Genomic DNA, 16,989 nt, shown 5'->3' with positions numbered 1-16,989 from the left:
TTCGATGCGGTTCTGCGCTGTTCCAAAGGAGCCCACTTCCTCAGAGCTTCTGTGGATGTGCGTCGCTTCTGGGGAGTGCAGGGGGGGGCGCTGCTAGGCGTTGCTGGGGGGGGGTGGTGGGGGGGGGGGGGGGCGTGCAGGGGGCGTTTGAGGAACCCTCTAGCAGCTGCGAGCGCCTGGCAGATCTGTTGTGCCCCACCAAAAAATGGGAACTTGCGGCGGCGTCTCCTGGACAATGGATGGGGATCTCGCTGGTTTGCTGCTTCTGGGAGATTCTTGAAGCCGCCGGGTACAATTCGAGCATGTCCACTCGCTTCTCGTTTGTTCCCGCTTCGTCTGTTGGCCGTTTGGCTCGTACGCGGTGCCTGCCTGTGCCTGTCTGTGCTCGTTGATGTCATCCCCCTCCAAAAACCACCACCAAAAACCTTCCCCTCCCGAAAATTCCATCGCGGGGCATCCGAGCCAGGGTCAGCCAAGCTCCAGGTGTCGAATACCTGATCGTCAATGGGGCGGTAGGTTCAGATTCAAGTACATGCTACTTCTGCCCCACCAACGACATCAGGCTGACAGAGAGCTCCCTCATTGACTGCCCCTCCTCGACTGACTCTGCTACATTGATTTTTTTTTCTTTGTCGCTCTTCTCTCCCTGTGGTTTAGGCAGAGTCACCGTAGACAGCTTAGACTACGCCGCCATCATCGAGTGTCATAATTGATCAACCTTTTGTGGCAATGAATAAGAAAATTCAGATATTTTCTGCTATCAAATTTGACATCCGGCCGGAAAGTAAGGAACTTGACATCGGCCATCTTACGACCTTGATGAAACAGGTTTGAATGCCTTGCTGTCCAACTACCTAACCTAAACTGCTGGCTACCGCTACTTTGAAAATGCAGGCATGCAGGCAGCCAGGCACTCTGAGATGCAGCACACCTATTTCCTGCTTCCATTCTGAGACTGTCCTCTCTCGGCCTGGCACACCCGAGAAGAAAGTCAGACTGAAAAAAACGGGTACGAATCACTCATGGCTGGATCCTTGCAGGACGGAGTCCATATCGATCAGGCTGATGGAAGGCTTCCATCGGCGTCTTTGGTCAGTGCCTCACTGCAACTCGAACCGTCAACAAATGCATGTTTAATCTTTAGAGACCCGTTGGGCCCCTGATTCCATCATCCCTGGGGGTGGGTCCGCCCGTCGATGCTCTTCTCTGGCCATCTTTTCCTTGCCTCTCCCTCACCCGTGCTGGGAAGCGTCGCATCCTCACCTTCGTGGCGCTTCCATGGCTCTCTGTGGGTTGCTGCCACGGCATCCACTTGGGCTCCAGGGCTGAGGCGTGGCGTAGCCGACCCTGGGAGCCATTCGGCGTTTTTCGCTGCTGCCCAATTGAGTGTCCAGGCAACCGACAGTCAGACAATCCAATCGATTCGACGAGATGGAGGCCCTGCCTGTCTGTTGTGCTTGTTGGTTTGGCAGTCCTGGGTTGGTTGGCTTGTAACTTTTTGGGTTTCACTGCGGCGGCCGCCTCCCTTTCAAGGCACCACCACCAGCTCCACGATCCAGGTACCATACAGCTGGATGGCGTCCATTGGCTCTAGGTAGACAACTCGATGCAGTCAAATTCGTGGCCCCAATTGCACTTCTGCCTTTATCTCTACTATCCGTCAATCGCCGTGTACTCAAAGTGGGTTGAAGCCGTCTCCAAGTAACTGGATTGCCGGTGGGGCCGATGTCGTGATGGTCCGCAAAACGAGGTCGGGATCGTTAACCTGTTTAGCTGCTTCAACCCTACCCTGAACCAACCTGGAGGCTTCTAGGCTTCCCAAGTGCCCGCTTTTGGCGAGATTTAACGGACGAATGATGCATCATCATGGAACCCATTCTCCATGTCTGCTCATTTTGATGCACGATGAACCCTAGCATGCGTTAGATCGAGATGGCCGGTGGGAGGGAGTCTCTCCATTCAAGGGACACCCCTCTGTTCAACGTCACTCAGTTGCCAGCGATGAAGTTAGATAACGCTCACCAATTGATTGGTTGAGCGCCTGGTTTAACCCTTCTAACGTATTCAACGAGATGTTTTCTGGAAACTTTCATAGGATAGGTATGGTCAGCTCTTAGCAAGACAAGTCCAGTCTTCACGTGAATAAGGTTGGTGTCATCAACGACTGCTGCTCGACATTCGCCATATCTGATGTTTGACTTCTGTGCCCATGTAGGATAATGAGATATATCACTCCCTTCCCTCCTTATAGACGGCTGAATTTAAAACCCCGATAATGAGTATTGATGGTATCACCATGTTGCCAACCCTTTGGGCGGCAGTCTGAGTCTTGGGCTAGAAGAGCCACCGTGATTTCTGCACCAGGACAAGCTTCTGAGAGGAGGACATTCATCTTTCACCAGCGTCGAATATGTGTATACATCTATGAAATGCCAATATCTTGGTCACCAGGATCAGTCGGCGGTCGTCAGCTTGTAAGGCCAATGTAGGATCATCATTGATACACTGCCGCAAACTGTCTTAATAAGAAATTCCTCTATGTCCATAGCTTGAGCTCAACATGTAACCAAAAATAAGCAACCCACACCTCATGAGCCGACTAGCGTGCCCCAAACCAAGTCTGGTCCCTCAAAGATCTGCTACAAAACCCGACAGGTCCTCTTCCTGAATCATCATCATCTGCTTATGCGCCATCCGCGAACTCGTCTCGGTTGTCGATCCGCCCAGCCACCCGCTCCAGATCTTCTGCATCACATTGTCCGGGCTCATCAGCTTACTACCCTTGACAGCCTCGTCATCACCCTCGCCCACCGTCAGTAGAAGCCTCTCAATGGTAGGAAATCCATCAACGACGTGCCACAGACACCCAAAAACCTGATCGCTCTCCTGGCGCGGATAACCCAGCTCGGCCAGCATGCAGGCCACATGCCGTACCCTTCGCGTGTCCTCGCGGCGTAGGAAATACACCATGGGCGAGTTGAAGCCGTACGAGTCGTAAGCCTCCAACTCGCCCGCCAGCCAGACGGCGTCGAGCGCGAAGTTGAACCAGACCCGTGCGGGTGCCGAAACGGGCGTGTCCGAGAGGAGCTTGGAGATGCGCCAGGAAAAGGTGAGCTCGTAGTGCTCCAGCGCGAGATATCGCGATTCGCGGTTGACGTGTAGGAGAACCGGTGCTGATCTGCCGTGAGATCGCGAGTCGAGCTCCTTAATTCTCTCACCAAGGCGCTCATCGCGCTGCATACAGCAGACGACGACGATGCGTGGCTGGATGAGGCAGGACCATATCCTCAGGCGCAGCTCAGGAGGGAGCTGCGTGAACTGGGGAAATGCGGTGAGCGAGGATGGCGATGTCTTCTTGGCATGTGGATGCTCCGAGAGGCCATCATCAAAAGTGCGAAACTCGAGCCAGAATCTGGGGTTCGGGCTCTGCTCCTCGTCAACCTCCGTGTACCTCATGTTGGGCGGGTTAAAGAGAAGGGTAACGTGACTCAATTGGCCTAGAAAATGTAGAAAACCAATATTTAAGCCAGGTCTGATGGGAAACTTCACGTTTTTAGCGGGGGTTTGAGATAAAATAGACGCATCGCATTCGCATCCATGTTTTCCCGTAAGGCCCAAGGTCAGGTCATGCGATTATTGCCGGGAGTTGGTCCTAGCTAATCATTTGCTGTCACTGGAATACATAGACGGCCCGACGGAACTTGGCGCTCCGTGTTCTTTGCTTTATCTAAGGAAATCTTGCTATCTCAGAGGTTATAAGCTGCATTCCGGAGATATATGCGTGTTATAAGTACGGAAGTGTCAACATGTTGTAACCATCTCTTTCATACAGAGTTGACTCTGAGGCGCCGATCTCGGCACCCTGATAATCGGTGTCACCGCCCATGTGATAACACGTCTCACGGTTGTCCAAGCAGGCTCCAGAACACCATTAAACAAACAAAGGGTATATTCTATCTTGCGCTTGAGAAATGTCGTGGTCAAAGAAATCGCTGTCTAAATACTATGTCCATCCAACCTGTTAAAACAACTACCCTCGATAGTACTATCTAGACTTGCTGGTCACCCCGCTCTCCTGAGCCTGGGCTTCCTGACCACCCTCTGCCATGCGAACTCTCAAGTCTATATCCCGCCTTTTCAACCCCAAACTTCTCCTGACCTCTAAGCAGCTTGAGAAGATAGGAGCCTTGAACCACGATGTCTGTTGGGCCCTCCGAGCTGGGAGGGCCCTGGCCAAGCTTGACGTTGCCAAGGCAGGCTGCGAATGGGAATGCCTGAGAGAAGGTTAGCTAACGGTCAAGGAACGGGAGGAGTGTAAACTTACAAGTGCGACAAACGGGGTAATGGCAACGAATGCCCACACAACGCCCATCTTGGCATCGTGAATAGCCTGTCCCTTGAGCTCGCTGGATGATGATGACGACTGGACCTCTGTAAAGTCACTGCTGCTCGAGTCGATCCTAGAAGTGTTGTTAAAGACAGTCGACATGATGGTTAACCCAATAGTGCCGCCGAAAGGAACAGCAACAGCCATCAAGCCGATGACCGAAGCGCGAAGGTTCTTGAACAGGCCAATTCCATGAAGTGGCGAGGCCATGAATCGCATACCACTACCACAGCCAACAAGTGCCATCATTCCAAAGATGGTGCTAAGCTTCTCGGCCCAAATAGCCCAGCCAAGCAGGCCGACACCGATCGCTTCCACAAGAGTTCCCAGGAATACGCAGGGAAAGGTCATGCGGGGCCATCGGTTGCACATGAAAGAGCAGATGTAAACACCAACTATATGAGTGTCAGCAATGAATGTTCAGTGCGTTGGGTTACCATGAGGGGACAAACCTCCCAGTCCAGGAACAAAGTACAGGAGCTGTACACCGGCTTTGTCGGGCTCGTAACCCTGTGATATTGTTAGTTTGCTTCTTGCGCGAACGTGGGCCAAGAACCACATACCCTAACAGCAATGAAGTAGATATTGCAGAAATAGAGCACCTATCCAAGTTAGAAACGTACGGCATACCAAGAACGATAAGCACTTACTGCGTACATGCCCATTCCTGTGGCACACTCGCAATAGAAAAGGAGCCCGATGTCTCTGTTAGAAAGCAAGTCCCAGGGAATCATCGCCCGCTGCCAGGGGAGCTTCTCAGCCATGGTGTTTCCAGGAGCCAAGAGATACTCCCAGTACAGAAAGACGCCGGTGCAGATAACTCCAAGAACGAGGGGGACAATCACAGCGGCCGAACCCCAGGGGTAGGTTGCACCACCCCAAGTCATGGCGAGGATGATGAGGCCAAAGCCAAAGATGAACAGGAGCTGACCACCAACATCCACCGTCTTGAGCCTGGCAATAAACTTGGTCCTTCTTCCGGTTTCGGTGGTTTCGTTGAGCTCAGCGATAGGTTGAGGGCCGAGAAGTTCTTTTCGTAGGAGAAAGAAAATGATGACAAGAGCCACCACGGCAATTGGAAGGTTAATGGCAAAGCACCATCTCCAGTCCGCGTTGGTAAGATATCCTAACAGTCCATGTTAGTCCCAACTATCTCCAAATTGATGCGAATAAAAAAGAAAGAGTAACGTACCACCGATGACAGGGCCAATTGCATAAGAGATGCCACCCACAAGCGCAAAGATGGCCCAATTCCTGGCGTTCTCCTGGAGTGAGACCTTGTCGGCCAGAATGGTACGAACAATAACATTCAGACCAGCTGCTGCAAGACCCTGGAAACCTCGACCAAGCAGAAGAACTGGGAAAGCATTGGTGGGAGCGCCTGTGCAGAGTGCGCTGCCGATCAGCATGAAGATGACGGCTGCGTCGAGGGAGGCGTTTCGGCCAAAGACATCAGCCATCTGTGCCCAGAAGGGGATGAAGGCTGCTGATGTAAGGTTGAATGATGAGACGATCCAGTTTAGTTGTGAAATTTCACCAAAGTCGCGAGCAATCCAAGGGAGAGCGCTTGCGATACTATGAAAGACGTTAACACTAGTAGAGTTGCCAAGTGAAGGACTGCTTACATTGTCGAGTCGAGGGCTTGAAGGGCAAAGGGTGCCACTAGGCCAAGAATGATCTTCCATCGATATTTCGTAGCGGCTTTCTCGTCTGCAGCGCAAGTTGAGCATGGCTCATTGGAGGGCTCAGATCCATCGCGGTGAATGCATTGTGGTTGTTTGTTTGTCGTCTCAGGTTGAGTCTTCTGGAGTTCCATGGGTGGCGCCGGTGGCGTTGTAGGCGTTTTATTACGCTGTGACCGAATGGACTTTTTGACTAACGAGATCATGATACTTTAATAGTGTGGCGGAAGTCAAGGTTGAGAAATGTTATCAGTCAAAGAAGGTTGAGTGAGAGGATGCAGACAAGGGTGTTGGACAGTTGAAGAGTTGGATATGGGATTTGAGATGGAACTTGGAAAAGTGAGGTCAAACAACTGTATTTATCATAAAACTCGAGAACAACCTTGTTCACGGATTCATCATCAATGTCCCACAATACCCCCAAGTTGTGGGTTGTTGAATGAAGCTTGAGTAGATCCATGAGCTACTGAGAGGCTGAGGTGTAACTCTTGAATATATCTCGAATGGCTTTTCCTATTCTAGAAGAGAAACAAAGATCTGAGCCAATGGAAAATCACAGGGACCTCTTTTCAGGGTCGTAATGCGGTCGGATTGACCGTTCCGTGTAGGATGCTATGCTCGTAGGGCTGTGAAACGAGGCAGAAGTGGACCTCGAATGGGTTTCTGAAAACGGTATAGCGCCTCGAATTCTCGAATGGAACTCCGAAATAAGTTAGCGCGTCCTTTTGACAGCTCGAATGAGATGCTCATTCTGGAAAAATCCCCAGGGCAGATTTCAACTATATACGACAACTCATGGAAATCATCACCATCTCCCTGTCATGGAGCTACGCGATCTTACTCGTTGCGACGTAGATGAGGCCTCCCCAAGTGAAGAACGTGCCGGCATCCGTATGATATTCATCTTCTAGTTCTGGCCGCGTAAGATCACATCACTAGATCATCTATTATCACGGTCATCATGTTAGGTAGACTGGGATATGGTCAGATAGATGGTTTTGTGTCTATGCAGTAAAATAGTGCATGAGAATTTCGCGTGTTGACGAAGCTTGCTGATAATCTCAAAGGGAGCATGAGGGAGTTATGGTCGACGAAAGATTGATACTTTGCAGGAAAGGAGCAATTACTAGTTAAGAGTCAGCGAAGTTGGTTGGGAACTGAAGTTAGAGAGGCTGCGATCTTATGTGCAAGGTAATGATAGTGGGCCCCGTTCACTTGTCCGGAGCAGACCCATACCATCCGGCTTTTGCTGAGTGTGGATCGAACCGGGGCCGAGTCCGGGCCTCCGGAAGAGGAGCAGCAGAGCCGGACAAGGGCCCAGTTCGGCGGGACGGCTGGGGATCAACGCCGGGGCTTCGAATCAAACAATTACATCATTTGGCACGTGACCCATCACCTGACATCGCCCCAAAACCTCGGTTGAAAGCCGAGCTGTGTAAGATATCCAAGCGTCAGCTGGTACACGCTTGAAATAGCGGTGCAAATTCAAATTTCCTCAAGATCAAACAAGAGAATCTAGCCCCAGTAATGAAAATTCTTCTACAGATACAATGCTCATGCCGAGAGATGCCCGTTTTGAGGCGACAACAGGGTGCAAGGTCCAAGGTCCAAGCAGGAAGGTGCAAGGCAGGGTTACCCCGCGGGATCCCCCATCTTCCTTCCCCCAATTGCCACGCTGGACGAGCGCCCTCGTCGAGCCAGAATCCAAGAAAAGAAGTAAAAATTTCCCCATGAACAATGTCTCGGCCTCGAGGGTTCGTCCAACAACCTAGCAACTCCTGCAGGCCTTCAATGACACGCCGTCCAGTCACCTTGAGAGGATTCAATCCACCCACACACACTGTCTGCTCTCTTCCGTGGTGCCCGTCATCGGCCTGCTTTTTTGGCGCCGCTCCCCCACTGCGGGAACCACGTTTCGGGGCGCGGCCATGACGAAATGAAGCTGTGGTATCGAAGCTTTTTTTCACTGGCGTCCTTTGGACCGAACCGAGAATGGCCCTGACCGTGGCCGGCCGTCCCAGCCGTTCGCTGTCCGTCCAGCAAGGCACACCCTCTAGGACCGGCTCCGTTGGCCCTCGGGAATGCGAACACTGCCCAGCAGCATGGAGACCAGTACCGCAATGTTATTACCTGTCAGATCTGAAAGCTCTGCGCTGTTGTCGGTTCCCTGCCTGACCTTGCCATCTCTCGGCTTGGCTCCTTGCCACACACCCTTGATTGTTATCACACCCTCTTGAATAATCCTCGTACAGGATATCAAAGTCTTCATTCCGTCTCGGATAGCACCGGTATCACGGCGGAATTGTCTCGAGCAAGAAGCAACCCGGAGAAATAATCTACAAGCCATGATTTTGAGGCCTCTCCGCGTAGAGCTCTCCCGCTTGCGTCGGCCATGCCGGTCGCGAGCAACTCTAGCCTAGAACACGCCCCGGATCGTCAAACTTGTTACCGGCACCGAAATGTGGTCCAGAGTGTCTGCGATCCCTGGATACTAATCGGCCAGGTATGAATGGGCCAGCGTCAGCCCAGGCGACGACTGCCACCCATGATGCCGGGGCCGGTCTTCTCCAAGTCCCACTCTAGCTGTCTTGAATTCGCAAGCGACCATCGCGCCCACCCAAACATAGTGACACCAGGAACGTCCATCACATCAGATCAGATAACCTTTCAAACTCTGGCCGGCACATGAAAGACATCAGACCATTAGACCGCGGCACTCGACTGCCCCCCGGGCATCTTGAGGGCGCGTGCACACAGCAGCAGGAGGACACAAACAGCCACAAGAGAGGGGAAGAGAGACATGGCAATTGCCACCTGACGAGACCCCAACTTCGGTAATGCTCTCGCAGGTGATTTCCCCTCATCACAGGCTGAATCGTGGGGTTCGGGGTTCAGCGTTCAGACCGTCATCCCAGGCCGGACACTCTCCGTCATAAGCTGGCCAACACGCTGGAGAAGCACATCTATCCAGCCAGTTACACGCCGCCCCTCGGCCTCCAACTTGTCTTGGGAGTGGATCCTGTCCGTCCCCGGTCCAGGCTTAGGTGATTGCCTCTGCTCTCCGTCACGGCTCCGAGTCTGGCACCGTTATTGCCAACATCCCGTCGTCCGAAGACAACCTCCAGCTTAGACGGCCTCTAACTGCTGCAAGGCCACTGCTCGGGAGCCTTCCGTGACGGCACAGCGCCCCTCCAACCCGAGCGACACGTTGCGAAGAACCGTTCCTGGCTCTCCCAGGTACTTACTTGTCTGCTCTTGGATGCCACCCGTTTGTCCAGGTACATAGCCGGCCAGCCTCGTGCTTCTTTTCATGCCTCGAGTCCCCTGCCCTGTCGCAACCTGCCTCAGACGCTTTGTCCAGTGATAACGTCCCACCGACTCGGCATCAACTTGTTATTACCGGCTCTCGTCTTGCTCGGGGTTTTCTCGCCTTCTGCATAGCTGTGCGCTGTGGCTCCGTCCCGTCCCCGGTAAGTCTCCGTGCCTGGATCGTTCTACTTCGATACTCCCTGCACCCACGTTCGTTCGGCACTGCTGGCTGTCGGACCTGCGGAGGAGTTTCATCACCTACCGTTTGCCTTGACAGGCCTGCTGGCCCTATCACAGCCGTTGCCTGCCCTCACTCCCCCAGAAGCCATCCCTCTTGCTCGGCTACCCCCAGTTGAGTGCGGAGGGCGTGCGGAGGGTGCGTGGCGGGTCCACTTGACTCTTGTCTAAGTCAGCGAGGTCATGGCCGTTTGCTTTATATCAGAGCCCTGTGCCCTCTCGAGTTGATCCTTTGGACTCTTGTTACCCATCAACCCATCTCCTCCAATACTATAATGCCCATCGTGTAATGCCAGACTATTTCCTACAAGAAAACTGTCACTACTTTTACCGCACCGCTCTCCGCGGCCTCAACGTTAGCACAAGCGTGTCACCTCTTTACGCTTAGACTTCGTTTTCTCATCGACTCCTACGACCCTCACAACTGACACCATGACTCAAGTCCGCACCTTTACCCTTCCCCAGCCTCTTGGAGAGAGACTCTCTGAGCCTACTCCCAAGTCGGCACCCATCGACGCCTCGGTTCCCCGTTCTGTTCCTGAGATTCCCGAACTTCCTCAACAACGACGTGACTCGTCCGCCAGACTCAACGGCGACTACAAGCGAGTTCCCATGGCTACCTACAACGAGTCCAAGAAGGAGGGCGGCATCACCTTCTCCGGCCAGGACAAACTCCCGAAGCTTCCCATCCCTGAGCTGGACGCCACCTGCAAGCGATACCTCGAATCCCTTAAGCCCCTCCAGACGGCCCGGGAACACGCAGAGACCCAGCATGCTGTGAACGAGTTCCTCAAGGGCGATGGCCCTGAGCTGCAGGAGAAGCTGAAGGCTTATGCCCAGGGAAAGACTAGCTACATTGAGCAGTTTTGTATGTATTAGCTCTTTCACTCTTTCAAATCATCACTAACATTTGACAGGGTATGACTCCTACCTGAACTACGATAACCCCGTTGTTCTTAACCTCAACCCCTTCTTCCTCCTGGAAGATGATCCGACCCCCGCTCGCAACAACCAGGTCACCCGAGCGGCATCCCTGGTTGCCTCATCCCTCGAGTTTGTCCGAGCCGTCCGCAAGGAGGAGCTTGCCCCAGACAAGATCAAGGGCACCCCCCTGTGCATGTACCAGTTTTCCCGACTCTTCGGCACTGCCCGAGTCCCTACCGAGGCCGGTTGCCAGATCGAGCAGGACCCTGAGTCGAAGCACATTGTCGTCATGTGCCATGGCCAGTTCTACTGGTTTGATGTCTTGGACGACAACTCGGATGTCATCATGACCGAGAAGGACATTTCCATCAACCTCCAGACCATCATCGATGATGCCACTCAAATCCCCATCCAGGATGCCGCCAAGGGTGCCCTGGGCGTTCTGAGCACTGAGAACCGCAAGGTCTGGTCTGGACTTCGAGACGTCCTTACCAGCGAGCCTGATTCCAACAACGCCGACTCTCTCGGCATTGTCGACTCAGCCCTCTTCATCCTCTGCCTAGACTACACGGAGCCTACCGATGCCGCTGCTCTGTGCCAGAACATGCTTTGCGGTACCAGTGAGATCGAGAAGGGTGTCCAGATCGGAACTTGCACCAACCGATGGTATGACAAACTCCAGATAATTGTCTGCAAGAACGGAAGTGCCGGGATCAACTTTGAGCACACGGGCGTCGACGGTCACACGGTTCTGCGGTTCGCTAGTGACGTTTATACCGACACCATCCTCCGTTTCGCCCGCACCATCAACGGCATGTCCCCTTCGCTCTGGGCCTCATCCAGCCCGGATCCTTCCAAGCGCGACCCTGAGAGCTTTGGCGATGTCAGCGTTACCCCCCGGAAGCTCGAGTGGGACATGATCCCTGAGCTCAGCGTCGCGGTCCGATTTGCTGAGACCAGGTTGGCCGACTTGATTGAGCAGAACGAGTTCCAGACCTTGGACTTTAGTCACTACGGAAAGAACTTCATCACTTCGATGGGCTTCTCTCCCGATGCCTTTGTCCAGATGGCTTTCCAGGCCGCTTACTATGGTCTGTATGGCCGAGTTGAGTGCACCTACGAGCCGGCCATGACCAAGATGTTCTTGCACGGCCGAACCGAGGCCATCCGAACTGTCTCTCCTGAGGTTGTCGACTTTGTCCAGACCTTCTGGGCTGACAACCCGGCCGAGTCCAAGATCGAGGCTCTCAAGAAGGCTTGCCAGAAGCACACAGCCAACACCCGACAGTGCTCCAAGGCTGAGGGTTGCGATCGCCACCTCTATGCCCTCTTCTCTGTGTGGCAGAGGAGCCTGGATGAGGACCTTGACAGTAACTTGAACAGCACAGGTTACTCTAGCCCCGATGGGTACTCGGACCACGTGGGATCGCCCGTCAGCAACGGTTCATTCCCATCTACAGATGGCGTTGAGCTGAAGCCCTCCTCGCGCGAGCGTGGATACAGCACCGCCTCTCGTAACTCTCGTTCACGAGATCACAACCCCCTGCCTCTCATGTTTGCCGACTCTGGATGGGACAAGTTGAACAACACCATCATCTCTACTTCCAACTGTGGAAACCCTGCTCTTCGCCAGTTCGGATTCGGTCCTACCTCTGGTGATGGTTTCGGTATTGGATACATTATCAAGGATGATGGACTCGCCATCTGCGTGGCCAGCAAGCATCGCCAGACCAAGCGTTTTGTCGACACCCTCGAGAGCTACCTCCTCGAGATCCGTCGCATCCTGCGCATCAGCAACCGCAAGATGTCTACCGGCAAGGCCAGCCGTGCTCGTGAGGTCGAAGTCGAGAGGCCCAAGCCCATCAGCCGAGTTAAGAGCCGTGGACGCCCCATCACCGCCGTTGACAGCCTCCGCTCTGCCACTGGTACAACGTCTCCCACCAACGAGAGCAGTACCTTTAGTGAGGATGACGAGATGGGTGGATGTAAGTTTTCAATCCAAGTCCTTTGATACCAATCGTTACTAACAATACTCCCAGATGGTTTCTTTGATGCTGGCATGCTGTTGCAAGCTCTCAAGGCTCGCCACGTGCAGTTTGAGGCGACTGCAGAGACGCGGGCTTCGGAACGGGCGGCACAGGCACAGGCCCGTCGTCGTGATATTGGAAAGAAGTTGAGACTGATTGATTATTGAGCATCTTATTACATGACATCGCATTGCATGGTGTTTTCGGAGCACATGTTTTGTCCTTGGATAGGCAGGAAGGAGCCTGATGAGTGTTTTGTGTGTATCTTGGGCGCCTAGGAGCAAGTTTGTCTCTACGAGTTAGAGTACGGCTTTGTCTTTTTTGGAGATTGCAATTTAAAGTCTGAGTGGGCTGATAAGCTTGGCTATACTTTACCAGAGTAGATGAACTCGAGGTTAACATTTTCAACCATGGTGTGGATCTTTGATAGTGACTTGTTTGACGTACTACGTGCATGCATAGTGAAGAAGTATCCCCGAGTTGGTGTGTTCAAGATTCGGTCTCTAGAGTGAAGTTATCGTCGGATCCCCTTTTCGATAACATTAATCTACACCATTCACATGCCATAGATGAATCATTATTCTTTTGTCACCGGCCCAACTTGAACATGACCGCAAATTCATTACAACAAGCCCTCGACTTGAATTGCCCTGTTTCATGAATGGTATACAACCTAACCGCCCTAACAACACATAAATCGTTACGTCGACCTCTTTGTCTGATACAACTCCCTTTGAGGCTATAATTCGACAATGGCCTTAAACCTTTAACCGCAAGTCCCGAGGTTACCAACAAAAAAAAAAAGAGGGATGCCTCCAGCAAGAAAAACTCCTTTTCCCTGTGTCGTCTAGTTCAACGACAGCAGGTCCCAGTATATACACGAAACTCCTCCCAGGGGTGACAACACCGTCTCGCACACAATCATGCCATTACTGACATCTGGGACTGCTCTCCTTCTGTTGGTTGCGACGTCACCTCACATCCCTGGGAAAAGAAGATGCGCGCGGGCTTGTCGTAGTCGTTTGTTATGCTGTAGTAGTTTCCTGCATGGTATGTTAGTCACTAGTAGTCTTTAATATGAAAAGATCAACACACCTCTTGGTACAAACCACATGCCTCCAGCGGAGAGCCGGAACGAAGCTTCGTTGACGGTGACGAGCACCTTTCCAGAATGCAGAAAGAAAACCATGTGCATCTTGCGTGAGTTCTTTGGGCGCTTATCAGAGCCCGGGGGTAGATCGACAATACCAGCACCCATAAACGGTGTTGTGAGCGTCTTGGCGAAACGGAACGTCGTGTCGTGAATGTCCTTAGTCTGAATGGCGTTACCCGCTATCGCCACACGATCCTCCATGACTTCAACAGGCTCGTCGTCGGCCGGGGGGTGTAGCTCGTGCTCCGGTTCCCACAGGATGACTTCGCCATTGACAACGCCTGGGTTGAGCTCCCAGTCCTCAAGTTCAACCTCTGGAGCGCGCTTGGCCTTGCCCTTTGAACGGCCCTTGGCCTTCTTAATGGGCGCCTCCTCTTGAGGTTTGCGGATAACCTCCTTGATGGTGGTCAGCACAAACTTATCCCTGCCCGTCACGCCGTCAAACTCTTCCTCCTCCTGGACAACCTTGTCACCTCTCCACCAGTCTAGAGGCTTGAAAGAGTGACGGCCAGATCTTGTCGTTCGAACCTCTTCTGCGTCGTGACGAACAGACACCAGACCGCGCGACTTGGGCATTGGGGGACCGCGCTGAAGAGCAGCGAACGAAGTCTCTCCAGCTTCCTCCGCTGGAGCTTTGCTGCGTGGTGGCCTTCCTTTGGGCCTGCCTGGAGCTTTTGATGCTGCTGCCTTGGCGGCAGGTTTTGAAGGCTTGACGGCGGCAGTACGCTGTTTCTTGGCTTGAGGAGCGCTCTCTTCAGGCTCTGGCTCTGAGATCTCATCTTCAGGTTGTTCAACATCTTCTGGCTCCGGTTCCGGCTCTGCTCTTCGTTTTCTTGATGCTGGGGCTGCTTTGGGTTGCTTAGGTTGAGGGGCAGGCTTGTTTGGTTTCCTTCCTCTCTTGGATGCTACAGGCGCGACAACTTCCTCGGGCTCCTCCTCAGCAGATTCTTCCTCGACTGGTTCCTCCGGTTGTTGTTGCACAGGCTTGGGCCTTGGGGGTCGTCCCCGGCCCTTCTTAGCTGCGACGTGCTGCTTTACGGGAGGTTCGTCTTCTTCTGAAGGGGGTTCTGAGTGCTCGGGTTCAGGCTCGGGCGACAGTGAGTCTCCATGCATAGCCTCGACCATCTGTAGAGACTGCTCCAGAAGATCCATGTTGTCTGACACCTCTTCTTCCTGCTCAGGCTCGTCGGTGTCCTCTGTCTCATCTGCATCCTCGTCCTCCTCAGGCAGTGAGCCGTTGATGCCATTCGCGCCACCTCGTGCGCGTCCAGACTTGGCTCCAAAGTCGAGTTTTCGCGTTACGGTGGGATCACGCTCTTCGGCAATGGAGCGTCGCGTAGGTGACGAGAGGTGTTCCAGGTTTCGATTCCTTCGGGCAGGAGATAGTAATTGCGTCTTTACGGGTGACCGACTGCGAGGAAGAGGGTACGGCATGCTTCGCTCTTTAAGCAGGGTTTGCGGGCCCGGTCCTGCGCCTGTGGTCATGTTAGTCTCTGGTGGTGCTTGTGTGTGTACGGCAAGAGCTGGCGCACTCGTCTCAATGTCCATATCCTCGCTGCCTTGGTCGTCGTCATATTGATCATCATCGTCATCGTCGTCGTCTTGTTGATTGGCTCTGGAAGGTCCCCTCTCTGGCGAGGAGAGTAGGTCATCCAGCGGTTGCATGCCATACTCGTCGCGCTCTCCGGTATCGATCAATTCCACGCCAGTTTTTCTGGTAATTCCATGTTAGAAATCTGAGATTGACGCGCATGGTGGAAATGTCGAGATTCGCGGGCGCAAACTCACCGACCACGGACACCGAGCTGGTGGAAAGCTTGCGGCTCGGCAGCCTCGCTGCGCCTGGGGCCACCGCGGGGGGCCATGATTATAATGTCGTCTGTGGTCTTTCCCGAAATTCCTTGGCTTGGAGGGCCTGCGTCGTTTGGTAGGTCGCGATGTTGGCGTGCGAGGGCGAAAGTGGGATGCGACGAGAAATACAAGACGCGCCGGGTGACGCGGTTGGTGTTGGTGTTGGTGTTGTTGAAGATGGGCCGGGAGCTTGGGGCGTGTTTAGAGGGTCCCCAGTTAATGCTCGCCCAGTGGATGCCACACACTGGCACAGTGGGCCAGGTACCTCGAGGTAGTACCATTACCACCACAACGCACCAATCAACGATTAATACGCCGAACAACAACTTGACAACAACAATGCAAGTGTACAATTGCCTACGGACTCTTGAATCTTGTCTAGGCATTGGATGTGATCTGTGATTCAATTCTAGGCTGAAGTCATCCTGTGATTTGCCGAGTAGACCCGTCCATGCTTGAAGGGTAACATGCATAAAGTACTCGAACGCCTCGAAACCATCTGAAAGAAACAAACTAGAAAGTAATTGTAGTTGGAGATTCTTGACGCACGTAATCAGTAGCAATTTGAACATTGCTTTTCTCTCGAAGCGTCTTAGACGAGAGTATCGCGGCCAAGGCTCCGGATCCACACCAGAGGTTCAACATTAAATTCGATTGATAATCTATGTCGAGAGCCATGGTATGTCATGACACATAAAACCTAGAGGCGCTATTCTCATAGACAGAAGAATCACGAGGCCTACAACAGACATGGTTCGCTGATTCGGAGCCAGTTACAAAGCCCGTGTTTTTCAAACCATCTAGTTTGACATGTGTCAAGAATAGCCTCGAAATTCATTACTTTCTCGTCTGTACAGCATCTATTTCTAATATCGTAAACGCAACTAGCTTTGAGGAATCATATGGATCCATTCATAATGGCATTGATTATTAGGACACTAATAGATACACTACTAAACAACCAACTTACACTCCACCACTAATCATCATCCCACGACCGGAGCTTACTGCAATACTCTGGATTTGGTAACCCCCTCACCTTCGTCTCAATCTCTTCATCCTCAATCATCTCATCAAACAAAGCCAGATCAGCAGCCCTGTGATCACTGACGTCCTGAGCACCCAGCGCATCCATGAGAGCGTGTGGTTCCGTCCACGAGGAACCAAAGTCGACCAACAGCCCGTTTCGAAAGTTGTCTATCCGAATGTCCTTGTTGTAGATCTTGAGCTTGTTGAGTTCTCTGATGCCTTTGAGTATCCTTTTTGCACTCTTTTCGTTTACCCCTGGGTCTCCTGGCACATAGTCCTTGACGATGGCTCTAGGTCGACAACCACCTTTGACGGTTTGCTGAAAGCCGATGTCGACATCGTCTCGGCCAAGATCGATCCCTCGATTTTTCAATACTCTCTCATCCGCCT

The 16,989-nt window shown here is 52.8% G+C and overlaps 3 protein-coding genes across 3 annotated transcripts; 1 reads left to right on the top strand and 2 right to left on the bottom strand.

The window, feature by feature from the left end:
* Window positions 1–2,683: 2,683 nt before the first annotated feature.
* Window positions 2,684–6,275, bottom strand: NECHADRAFT_31225 (uncharacterized protein; the record flags this gene model as incomplete). Its single annotated transcript, XM_003053659.1, has 10 exons — window positions 2,684–2,742; window positions 2,778–3,543; window positions 3,817–3,963; window positions 4,056–4,274; window positions 4,325–4,698; window positions 4,840–4,897; window positions 4,951–4,989; window positions 5,038–5,513; window positions 5,580–5,962; window positions 6,013–6,275. 10 exons carry the CDS (start codon window positions 6,273–6,275, stop codon window positions 2,684–2,686), a joined length of 2,784 nt encoding a protein of 927 aa, XP_003053705.1.
* A 3,772-nt stretch (window positions 6,276–10,047) lies between these two features.
* Window positions 10,048–12,733, top strand: NECHADRAFT_90246 (uncharacterized protein; the record flags this gene model as incomplete). Its single annotated transcript, XM_003054377.1, has 3 exons — window positions 10,048–10,483; window positions 10,533–12,524; window positions 12,579–12,733. The coding sequence occupies 3 exons, from the start codon at window positions 10,048–10,050 to the stop codon at window positions 12,731–12,733; spliced, it is 2,583 nt and encodes an 860-aa protein (XP_003054423.1).
* A 754-nt stretch (window positions 12,734–13,487) lies between these two features.
* Window positions 13,488–15,584, bottom strand: NECHADRAFT_90245 (uncharacterized protein; the record flags this gene model as incomplete). Its single annotated transcript, XM_003053658.1, has 3 exons — window positions 13,488–13,609; window positions 13,662–15,433; window positions 15,508–15,584. 3 exons carry the CDS (start codon window positions 15,582–15,584, stop codon window positions 13,488–13,490), a joined length of 1,971 nt encoding a protein of 656 aa, XP_003053704.1.
* Window positions 15,585–16,989: the final 1,405 nt, after the last annotated feature.

The sequence above is a fragment of the Fusarium vanettenii genome (genome assembly GCF_000151355.1).
Source record: "Fusarium vanettenii 77-13-4 chromosome 1 genomic scaffold NECHAsca_1_chr1_3_0, whole genome shotgun sequence".
NCBI classification, from domain to species: Eukaryota; Fungi; Ascomycota; class Sordariomycetes; order Hypocreales; family Nectriaceae; genus Fusarium; species Fusarium vanettenii.
Note: the sequence above shows the minus strand (reverse complement) of the source record. Positions and strands in the feature narration are given on the sequence as shown.